Genomic DNA, 12,309 nt, shown 5'->3' on the forward strand with positions numbered 1-12,309 from the left:
ACATGACACCATTAAAAAAAGGACAGTTTTCATCCTGCCAGGGTCAACGACTTGCTGCTGCTCTAAACAGACGAGGGGGAGGAGTTAACTACGAGAGGAGGAGGAGGTGTGAAGAGTTATTTAAGAGTTTCTGTGACGGTTGGAGAAGTGGAATAACAGATTTAATATGAGGCATGTCTGCTGCACACAAAGAGAGCAGTCATCTAAGAACAGCTCAACAGCAGGATGTGCACAGGACACACACACACACACGCACGCACGCACGCACACACACACACACACAACAAACATCCTCCACTTATATATTGTCAAAGATTTGAAAAAGTAATAATTTTGAGGAAGTGTATCTTAATAAATGTAGGTGAATCTTAGTGTGTAGAAAGCTAATGAGTTATATTGTGTTTGCTGATATCGTCAGAAATGGAGGAGGCCATGAAAGTTCATATATGAACATGTTCTACTATGTCTGAGGAAAACAGCACAGGTGACTCCACTGGTTGTCCGATTGTAAAGAAGTCTATGAGGAAATGTTCAGACTTCTCTCTTCATTTAAAACCTCAGTAAATTGTTTATGGTCCCAATCTCGAGTTGTAAGTCTTCTTAAACACAGCATGAAGTTAAAGGGGACCTATCATGCAAAATGCACTTGTGTACGTCTTCTCTACATGAACATGTGTCCCCGGTGTTCCAGGGAACTCACCAAGTGTCAGAAAACACAACCCTCTCTATTTTCCTCCGTACCCAAATCTCTTAAAAAGGGGCTGCAACGGATCTGATACAGACTGATCCAGATTTGAACACTTCTATGACGTCACAGAAGTGGCTCTACGGCTATTGGGCCAACTCCACCAATCAGGAGGAGACAGCCACGGACATTCCCGTTGGAAAGCGCTGGAGACGCTGTAGTACATATGCCAGGCCTGTAGATGGTGCTGTTCTCACAGAATCAGCCCATGATGCAAAGACAGTGTTACATTGAGAGAAATGAGGAATGGCTAAAATGCATGATCTGTTTGGTATTTTGAAAAATAAAAAGTATAACTATGCCTCATATAGGTATGGTCCTATACTATATTATTCAAATATAGTACGATAGGTCCACTTTAAAGAGTAACTCCCTCTGGAGGAAACAGAGATTTCCAGAGAGAGGTCCACTTTAACTAAGTGGATCATTGTTCTATTCAGAGTAAAACAGCCAAGAACCAAGATGGTGACATTCGGAAATATGTTTTTTTGGCAGCAGAAAACCAACGTCTGAATTCCAAACTCAAGGCTTCTTCTGCAATGACTCCGCCCACTTCTTATAAACAAGGCACTGCATATGTTCAGCTGATAAGTGTGCTCACAGTTGGTTCAGCATCTGATCCGTGTGTTGCTGTGTGTCATGGCAGTTCTGCACGTTGTGTGTTTGAATGTTTGTGGCGGGCTCGTGGGCGGCTGTTTCCAGGATTTCATTCACATCTGCTGCTTCCTCTCCTTAACGTAGAAGAAGTAGAAGAAGCACCACACCTGGTCCGAGCAGTTTGTCACATCAAGAGGACGCAGCGCAGCTTTAAAGAGTGATTGTGTTTGTATTAAGAGCTGCTCGTTATAGATGAATGTGGGGGTGACTCAGCCGGCTTTAACTCAGATAATTGTTGTTCCCAGAAAGTTATCATACATGCCTTCATTTGAGCCGATGTGGTTTCTGTCCAGATGTTTTCACTCGGGGAGATCGATGGTGGTGGTTTAGGAGAAGTTATTACAATGTGATGAAGAAAAGGAAGGGGTCTGAACTTCCTCAGGTGGAAAACTACTGAAGAGAGGAGGTTAGAGAACGAGGTCACGAGGGAAATCAATACAAAATGTTTTAAAAACAAGGGCAATACATCATCACCCTCTCGTTCCCCTACATCAGGGGTGTCAAACTCAATTTCATCGCGGGCCACATTAGAATTATGGTTGCACTCAAAGGGCCGGTGGTAACTTTAAGACTATTTAAATATACATAGATAAATATATATAACATAATGTATTATTTTATATTATTTCCTCTGCATTGGATTATTATCTACGGTAATAACTTCATAATTAACTTCGTCTGAAAGCAGAAGTCTAGGGCAAATCATTGCAAGTCTGTTCAGTGCACATCTCACAAAATGAGATGCATTGTGGGACATGTAGTTTATGGGCAACGTGCTCCTGTAAAGCGGCACGTAACCTTATAATAAACTGATTATATTCTTTGCAAGCTCTTGAGTTTGACACCCCTGCCCTACATGTTCCCTGTTACCGTGCGTGTGTACAGTTTTAAGAATATTCTCTGAATGGTAGGGGTCCTTGGGGGCTTTGAAGGGCGCCTCTAAATAAAATTTAGATTAAGATTCAGATCTCTCACCGTGTGCTCAGCAGCTTCAGTGTAGATACGGCAATGACAAACTGAAGTCCTCCTCCTCCATCAGAGCAACATGAATATAGGACATAGAACAGATGAAATAGTGCAAGAGAATGTTTTGAGATGTGCACGTAAACACAACTAACATAGAAATAGTTATTATTATAGATAGAAACACATTTGTATGAAGAACAGAATGAATGTCTTTATAACCGAACCCCTCTCGTCCCTTGCTGCCATACGAACGGCCTTCTCCACTATTTGAAGAGACAGACGATGTGTCACCGTACTACTTCCCCGATGCTCCCACAGGACTCCTGACATCCTCGTGGATTCATCTTCTTATTACAGACACATGCATTTCCAAACATTTGGTCTACCGACGCTGTAAATGTTTTATCTCTTGATTTACACACGGCATCTATTGCACGTCTGTCCGTCCTGGGAGAGGGATCCCTCCTCTGTTGCTCTCCCTGAGGTTTCTCCATGTTCCCCTTTAAACTGTGGGTTTCTCTGGAAGTGTTTCCTTGTACCATGTGAGGGTCTAAGGACAGAGGGTCAGAGGACAGAGGGTGTAAGGACAGAGGGTCTGAGGACAGACGGTCAGAGGACAGAGGGTCTAAGGACAGAGGGTCTAAGGACAAAGGGTCTGAGGACAGAGAGTCTAAGGACAGAGGGTCTAAGGACAGAGGGTCTAAGGACAGAGGGTCTGAGGACAGAGGGTCTAAGGACAGAGGGTGTAAGGACAGAGGGTCTAAGGACAGAGGGTCTAAGGACAGAGGGTCTAAGGACAAAGGGTCTGAGGACAGAGAGTCTAAGGACAGAGGGTCTAAGGAAAGAGGGTCTAAGGACAAAGGGTCTGAGGACAGAGAGTCTAAGGACAGAGGGTCTAAGGACAGAGGGTCTAAGGACAAAGGGTCTGAGGACAGAGAGTCTAAGGACAGAGGGTCTAAGTACAGAGGGTGTAAGGACAGAGGGTCTAAGGACAGAGGGTCTAAGGACAGAGGGTCTGAGGACAGAGGGTCTAAGGACAGAGGGTCTGAGGACAGAGGGTCTAAGGGCAGAGAGTCTGAGGACAGAGGGTCTGAGGACAGAGGGTCTGAGGACAGAGGGTCTAAGGACAGAGGGTCTAAGGACAGAGGGTGTCGTGTTGTCATACTGATATTCTGTATAAACTGTGAAGTCCACTGAGACAAATGTAACATTTGTGATATTGGGCTATATAAATAAACATTGATTGATTGATTGAGAGAGAGAGAGAGAGAGAGAGAGACAGAGAGAGAGAGAGAGAGAGAGAGAGAGAGAGAGAGAGAGAGAGAGAGAGAGAGAGATAGAAAAGCCAATGATGTGTTTCCATCAGGACTCTAACAGTCGCCACAGAGGACAGAAATAAACCCGGGTCTCTGGAGGACAGTTTCTTAAAACCAAACCTCCTGAGCCTTTTCTCCGTGCTGCTGTTTGAACTTGTGGCTCTTCTTGTGGCTCCTGAGTTTCTTCTGAAGCTCCTCTGGTTGCTTTTCTACAGGATTGATGTGACAGCTGAGCAAATCTCCGTCTGACATGTTCATGTCTGTTTCTGTCCGCTGGAGTACAAATACTTTGTTACTGTACTTAAGTACATTATTCTGGAATCAGTACTTTACTCCACTACTTATTTTTCTGACCACTTTTTACTTTGACGTCTTACATGTTGAACTCAAATACCTGTACTTTCTACTTCTTACATGTTGAACTCAAATACCTGTACTTTCTACTTCTTACATGTTGAACACAAATACCTGTACTTTCTACTTCTTACATGTTGAACACAAATACCTGTACTTTCTACTTCTTACATGTTGAACTCAAATACCTGTACTTTCTACTTCTCACATGTTGAACTCAAATACCTGTACTTTCTACTTCTTACATGTTGAACTCAAATACCTGTACTTTCTACTTCTCACATGTTGAACTCAAATACCTGTACTTTCTACTTCTTACATGTTGAACTCAAATACCTGTACTTTCTACTTCTTACATGTTGAACTCAAATACCTGTACTTTCTACTTCTCACATGTTGAACACAAATACCTGTACTTTCTACTTCTCACATGTTGAACCCAAATACCTGTACTTTCTACTTCTTACATGTTGAACTCAAATACCTGTACTTTCTACTTCTTACATGTTGAACCCAAATACCTGTACTTTCTACTTCTTACATGTTGAACTCAAATACCTGTACTTTCTACTTCTTACATGTTGAACCCAAATACCTGTACTTTCTACTTCTTACATGTTGAACACAAATACCTGTACTTTCTACTTCTCACATGTTGAACCCAAATACCTGTACTTTCTACTTCTTACATGTTGAACACAAATACCTGTACTTTCTACTTCTTACATGTTGAACTCAAATACCTGTACTTTCTACTTCTTACATGTTGAACTCAAATACCTGTACTTTCTACTTCTTACATGTTGAACACAAATACCTGTACTTTCTACTTCTTACATGTTGAACTCAAATACCTGTACTTTCTACTTCTTACATGTTGAACACAAATACCTGTACTTTCTACTTCTCACATGTTGAACCCAAATACCTGTACTTTCTACTTCTTACATGTTGAACACAAATACCTGTACTTTCTACTTCTTACATGTTGAACTCAAATACCTGTACTTTCTACTTCTTACATGTTGAACTCAAATACCTGTACTTTCTACTTCTTACATGTTGAACACAAATACCTGTACTTTCTACTTCTTACATGTTGAACTCAAATACCTGTACTTTCTACTTCTTACATGTTGAACACAAATACCTGTACTTTCTACTTCTTACATGTTGAACTCAAATACCTGTACTTTCTACTTCTCTCATTTTCCAAACAGGCTGGTTCCTTTAGTCTGAATGTGTGTTTGGTGGCGTGATCATTATTATTTAGAGTCATTGCGTGCCTATTGATTTGAACACGATCCGTGTATCCATCATTTCCTGGTCTTCTCTAAAGAAGAGGGACCAATGGAAACGTTGTCATGTTGCCGTTGGTCACCATGGAAACATTCATTAGCTAACAATGACATTATTGTTCTATTAATATAAAGGGAGGTCAGGTACTCTTTAAAACAGCTGCTAGTTATGGGTACTTTTTACTGAAGTACATTTCAAAGCCTCTTTACTTTGACTTGAGTAAAGAAGTTTAGTCAGTACTTCTACTTTTACTATTTTTAAACATGAGTATCTGTACTTCTACTTGAGTAAAGGATGTGTGTACTTCTACCAGAGTAAAGGACGTGAGTACTTTTGCCTTCTCTGACTCTAGCACTTTGGGATTACTTTGAGCAATGAAAGGTGCTTTACAAATAACATTATTATTATTATTATTATTATTATTATTTAATATGCATGAACGTTTGGTTGAGAGGGATGATGGTGCATTCAGGTGCTCTTCTGATGGCCCTTGTCTCCTGAGTTGGGAAGTTGTTCTTCCTGCTTCAGTGTGTTTAGGAGCTGGAAGCGGTCATGTGGAAATAACACAGACGAAACAAAGAAGATGAGTTTGTTTGTTTTTCAGAGAACTCATTTTTCAGATTATTTCCACACGACTTCAATCTAACACAAATCTCACAATGTTATGAAAGAGATAAATAATGAGTGTTCCTGCCATATGATTCATACCTGCTCTGAAATATAATGAGTGCTTCTTCAGCATATACTACACCCTCTAAAGAAGTTTCATGGAAATTGAGAAAGTCGTTTTTCTGTAATCCTGAGAGACAAACGAACTGGATGAACAACTCCCTGGAGACAGCAGTTATAATTAAAGGGGTTTAAAGAAAGCAATTAAATAAAGTAACATGTTGTGACATAGTAACTCTTTAAAGTAGAGACACTACATACTGATATACACCTGAACATCAGCAGGAGAGGACTCTTTAAAGTAGAGACACTACATGCTGATATACACCTGAACATCAGCAGGAGAGGACTCTTTAAAGTAGAGACAATACATACTGATATACACCTGAACATCAGCAGGAGAGGACTCTTTAAAGTAGAGACACTACATACTGATATACACCTGAACATCAGCAGGAGAGGACTCTTTAAAGTAGAGACACTACATACTGATATACACCTGAACATCAGCAGGAGAGGACTCTTTAAAGTAGAGACACTACATACTGATATACACCTGAACATCAGCAGGAGAGGACTCTTTAAAGTAGAGACACTACATACTGATATACACCTGAACATCAGCAGGAGAGGGCTCTTTAAAGTAGAGACACTACATACTGATATACACCTGAACATCAGCAGGAGAGGACTCTTTAAAGTAGAGACACTACATACTGATATACACCTGAACATCAGCAGGAGAGGACTCTTTAAAGTAGAGACACTACATACTGATATACACCTGAACATCAGCAGGAGAGGACTCTTTAAAGTAGAGACTCTACATACTGATATACACCTGAACATCAGCAGGAGAGGACTCTTTAAAGTAGAGACACTACATACTGATATACACCTGAACATCAGCAGGAGAGGACTCTTTAAAGTAGAGACACTACATACTGATATACACCTGAACATCAGCAGGAGAGGACTCTTTAAAGTAGAGACACTACATACTGATATACACCTGAACATCAGCAGGAGAGGACTCTTTAAAGTAGAGACTCTACATACTGATATACACCTGAACATCAGCAGGAGAGGACTCTTTAAAGTAGAGACACTACATACTGATATACACCTGAACATCAGCAGGAGAGGACTCTTTAAAGTAGAGACACTACATACTGATATACACCTGAACATCAGCAGGAGAGGACTCTTTAAAGTAGAGACACTACATACTGATATACACCTGAACATCAGCAGGAGAGAACTCTTTAAAGTAGAGACACTACATACTGATATACACCTGAACATCAGCAGGAGAGGACTCTTTAAAGTAGAGACACTACATACTGATATACACCTGAACATCAGCAGGAGAGGACTCTTTAAAGTAGAGACACTACATACTGATATACACCTGAACATCAGCAGGAGAGGACTCTTTAAAGTACAGACACTACATACTGATATACACCTGAACATCAGCAGGACAGGACTCTTTAAAGTAGAGACACTACATACTGATATACACCTGAACATCAGCAGGACAGGACTCTTTAAAGTAGAGACACTACATACTGATATACACCTGAACATCAGCAGGAGAGGACTCTTTAAAGTAGAGACACTACATACTGATATACACCTGAACATCAGCAGGAGAGGACTCTTTAAAGTACAGACACTACATACTGATATACACCTGAACATCAGCAGGAGAGGACTCTTTAAAGTAGAGACACTACATACTGATACACACCTGAACATCAGCAGGAGAGGACTCTTTAAAGTAGAGACACTACATACTGATATACACCTGAACATCAACAGAGAGGACTCTTTAAAGTAGAGACACTTACATACTGATATACACCTGAACATCAGCAGGAGAGGACTCTTTAAAGTAGAGACACTACATACTGATATACACCTGAACATCAGCAGGAGAGGACTCTTTAAAGTAGAGACACTACATACTGATATACACCTGAACATCAGCAGGAGAGGACTCTTTAAAGTAGAGACACTACACACTGATATACACCTGAACATCAGCAGGAGAGTACTCTTTAAAGTAGAGACACTACATACTGATATACACCTGAACATCAGCAGGAGAGGACTCTTTAAAGTAGAGACACTACATACTGATATATACCTGAACATCAGCAGGAGAGGACTCTTTAAAGTAGAGACACTACATACTGATATACACCTGAACATCAGCAGGAGAGGACTCTTTAAAGTAGAGACACTACATACTGATATAAACCTGAACATCAGCAGGAGAGGACTCTTTAAAGTAGAGACACTACATAGTGATATACACCTGAACATCAGCAGGAGAGGACTCTTTAAAGTAGAGACACTACATACTGATATACACCTGAACATCAGCAGGAGAGGACTCTTTAAAGTAGAGACACTACATACTGATATACACCTGAACATCAGCAGGAGAGGGTGAGTCAGGGCCGGGCAGAGGGTCAGACAGCGGGCAGAGGGTCAGACAGCGGGCAGAGGGTCAGACAGCGGGCAGAGGGTCAGACAGCGGGCAGAGGGTCAGACAGCGGGTAGAGGGGGAGTCAGGGCCGGGCAGAGGGTCAGACAGCGGGCAGAGGGTCAGACAGCGGGTAGAGGGTGAGTCAGGGCCGGGCAGAGGGTCAGACAGCGGGCGAGGCGGGATCAGGGACAGGCAGGGTCGGAACCGCCCGGGTAGGCAATCTGGTAACAAACGCGTGAAAGACTAGCATGAAGGCAAAGTACGATCTGGCAACGGGTGTGTGTCTGGTGAGCGTTTGAATACTGGCAGTGTGACTAATGGGTGCAGAAGAGAGAGAGAGAGAGTGAGCAAAAACGTGTGTGTGGTAAACAGGTGAGACAGGTGGATGGAAAGCTTCTGGTGAATGAGAGAGCAGACTGTGACAAAGCAATAAACATGGCAGTCATATGTCTCTCTGGATTCTGTGTCATCTGCCAATCTGAGGAACATCGCTCTCTTCAACACAGTGTCTCATGAGCGTGTAGTCAGACATCCGGCTACGCACACAGCTACGTAGGGCCTCTGTTATCACCTGCTGCTCTGACACAGAAGGGACACTCACTATTTTCCCAACTGACACTATGGAGGCCCTAGCTGCTGTATAATAAATGCATTTCTCAATAATAATAATAATAATAATACAGAATGACAAACAAAGAAATGTAGAAATAAAAATGTCAAAAATCAAATATATTATTGATTTAATTAGAAAAGAAAAATGCACAGAAATAGAAACAGGAATAATTAAAATGAAATAATTAAAACTAGAATTATATAAAGGAAATAATCTACAAAATAATCAATAAAGCAGGATAGTTGCAGCACCTAATAAAAGCCAGTGCGGGTTAATTAAAAAACATGTGTGTCTTTATTTAATTAGAAAGAAAACAAATAAACTGGGAAGTAAATAAAAGATAAATAAATGTAAATAGAAATAAATAATAATAATTAAATGTGAAAATAAATGAAATAGTTTGTATATTTGCATGTATTTTTAATCTATATATTTTTCTAATTACCTGCATATCCTTATATAAAGAGTGATGTATTCATGTATTTATTTGATTTATTATATATTATTGTCTGGACTTTAAGGGCAGTGTAATCGGCCTCTATTTGTAAACGTCTTTATTTAGTTATCGAGTCAATTATTTATTATAATGGCAGCTTTAGTCCTCCATAGGTGGTAAGCCAAGCTATTACCATATAGTCACTGTGTGTGTGTGTGTGTGTGTGTGTGTGTGTGTGTGTGTGTGTGTGTGTGTGTGTGTGTGTGTGTGTGTTGTCCAGTTGCCAGGTGCTCCCGACTCAAAGAGCTCTATTTAGATCCAGGCTATTTCTGTTCAGCCCCAACTGGGCTAAATGGGCTCTTTAGTCTGGCGTGGGATTTATTAACTGTTGGGGGGGGGGGGTCTGGTAACGGGGGGGGGGGGGGGGGGGGGTCTGGTGAAAGGGGCAGAGATGTTTTGGTGACAGGCTTAGTGGTTCTGGTTAGTTTCAGCAGATTGTGTTTGGGACTTGTTTTGGAAAAGTTGAGTGCTTCTTGTTTGGGAGGCAGATTCCACAGAGACAATACTCCGTGACACTGGTTTGTATTTAAATGTTTTCAGCCACAGAACGAGAGGATGTTTATGAGAGGGGTTTAAAAAGAGTCTGCGCAGCATGAGAGGAATTCATCCTGGTTTTAATCAGAGTAAAAATACTCAGTTACAGTCAAGAATAACTGCTCGGAGATGTCCAGTCCCTCAGCCAATCACGTGCAATGTGTCGGAGCGTTGGCCAATACGAGCGCGATGGTTCCATAGTGATGTCACAATGTTCAGGAAGTAAACAAAGGAGTCCAGTGGAGGTGTTCAGGCAGGGGGAGTGTGTGTGTGTGTGTGTGTGTGTGTGTGTGTGTGTGTGTGTGTGTGTGTGTGTGTGTGTGTGTGTGTGTGTGTGTGTGTGTGTGTGTGTGTGTGTGTGTGTGTGTGTGTGTGTGTGTGTGTGTGTGTGTGTGTGTGTGTGTGTGTGTGTGTGTGTGTGTGTGTGTGTGTGTGTGTGTGTGGAGATGTAAGCCTTTGCAGACCATTTACATGCACTAACACCTACAGATAGAACAGGAGAGGGAACCACAATATCAAATATGAAAATTAGGCTTTAATTGGTATTAAAATGTCTTAAATCAAACTTTAAAAAATAATACAAACGCTGAGGCAGAGAAAGTAGAATTTTATGATCTCTTGACGATTCATTTTATCTAAAAAAGTAATGTAAAAGCTCAATTTTTTACGTTTTAATTGATATAATAATTTCTTCGAGCATAAACGTCCAGTAGGTCCAGATTACTGAAATCAAAAGTCTTAAATGTAACTCTCCTCAGGTTGTAGACACCCGGAGAAGAGGTATGCATATTGGGGAGAAGGATAAGAAGTGCTTTATTGATCCCTAATTGGGAAATGTTTCGTTGCAGCAGCATCAAACACAAGGCTTTGCAAATTAGTTTAAAAAGACAAAAATGTATAAAAACACAGAGAGCTGCGCGGCTAGCAACAGTTACTTTACGGAAATACTCACGTAAAGTTCCTCAAACTCGTACAATAAGTATTTGAGTATTTGTTCTTAGTGTCTCTGTTTGAGAGGAGGAGGAACTTGGAGACCGCTGGAATCACAGGAATGACTGAGCAGCTGAAACCGTTTCAGTGTTTAACCGAGTCTTAAAGTGTTTCTGCTGTGTGTGTGTGTGTGTGTGTGTCTGTGTGTGTGTGTGTGTGTGTGTGTGTGTGTGTGTGTGTGTGTGTGTGTGTGTGTGTGTGTGTGTGTGTGTGTGTGTGTGTGTGTGTGTGTGTGTGTGTGTGTGTGTGTGTGTGTGTGTGTGTGTGTGTGTGTGTGTGTGTGTGTGTGTGTGTGTGTGTGTGTGTGTGTGTGTGTGTGTGTGTGTGTGTGACTCAGTGTGGTGAGGGTGTGTGGTGTGTCAGTAGCTCTCAGTGCAGACCGTCAGGAGGATCCTCTCAGACTCGAACACACAGCAGCAGCTCAGGTGAGTTTCTGTTACTCACGGTGGTTTGTGTTCTCAGGGGGGGGGGGGTTACGTGAACCTTTATTTACACATCACGGTGTCGTCGTGTCGTTATAAAGAGATTTCCTCTCACCCTGATGAGTTGGCAGTCATGTTGGCGATGTCTCGTTGAATATGAGGGCTTCTGTGTTTGTATCTTTACTGTTCTGAAACAGCAGCTGTGTGTCGGTGTAATGAATGCATAAAGATATATTCTAAATATATATTTTGTCATCCCGTAAAATGTTGTTTTCAACAAAAAAAGAAAGAAAATATGACTTTTATTTTATTCCGTTGATTTCTCTGAACGCTCTGACAGAACTTCAATTAAGTATATGTGCGTGAGTGCGCCTCAATGTGTGTGTGTGTGTGTCCTAGCATTACTATCCTTGTGGGGACCTAGATCTGATTACACAGTCACGTGTGGGGACTCACCGCCCTTATGGGGACATAATGGAGGTCCCCATAAGGGAATCTTAGGGTGAAGACTTGGTGAGGGTTAAGGTTAGGATAAGTCCCCTGAAGGGTTAGCGTGTGTGTGTGCAGGTCAGGGCATCCCCCCGAGTGTCGAGGTGTGCACATTTGTTGCTCAGCTGCTGCACATGTCCGTCGCTATTTTAGTTGAGGATCTCACACTCACTTAGTCACACACACACACACACACACACACACACACACACACACACACACACACACACACACACACACACACACACACACACACACACAC

The 12,309-nt window shown here is 41.6% G+C and overlaps 1 protein-coding gene across 1 annotated transcript in view; it reads left to right on the forward strand.

Annotated features, from left to right (window-relative positions):
- Positions 1-8,751: 8,751 nt before the first annotated feature.
- Positions 8,752-12,309, forward strand: part of LOC307020054 (NACHT, LRR and PYD domains-containing protein 12-like) — a gene marked incomplete at its 5' end in the record, with an annotated part of 50,085 nt that continues 46,527 nt past the window's right edge. Inside the window, one exon of the mRNA XM_079651151.1 lies at positions 8,752-8,779. Within this exon, the coding sequence (XP_079507277.1) occupies positions 8,752-8,779 (28 nt within the window). The remainder of the gene's footprint in view (positions 8,780-12,309) is intronic.

The sequence above is a fragment of the Notothenia rossii genome (assembly GCF_949606895.1).
Source record: "Notothenia rossii genome assembly, chromosome: 1".
NCBI lineage: Eukaryota > Metazoa > Chordata > Actinopteri > Perciformes > Nototheniidae > Notothenia > Notothenia rossii.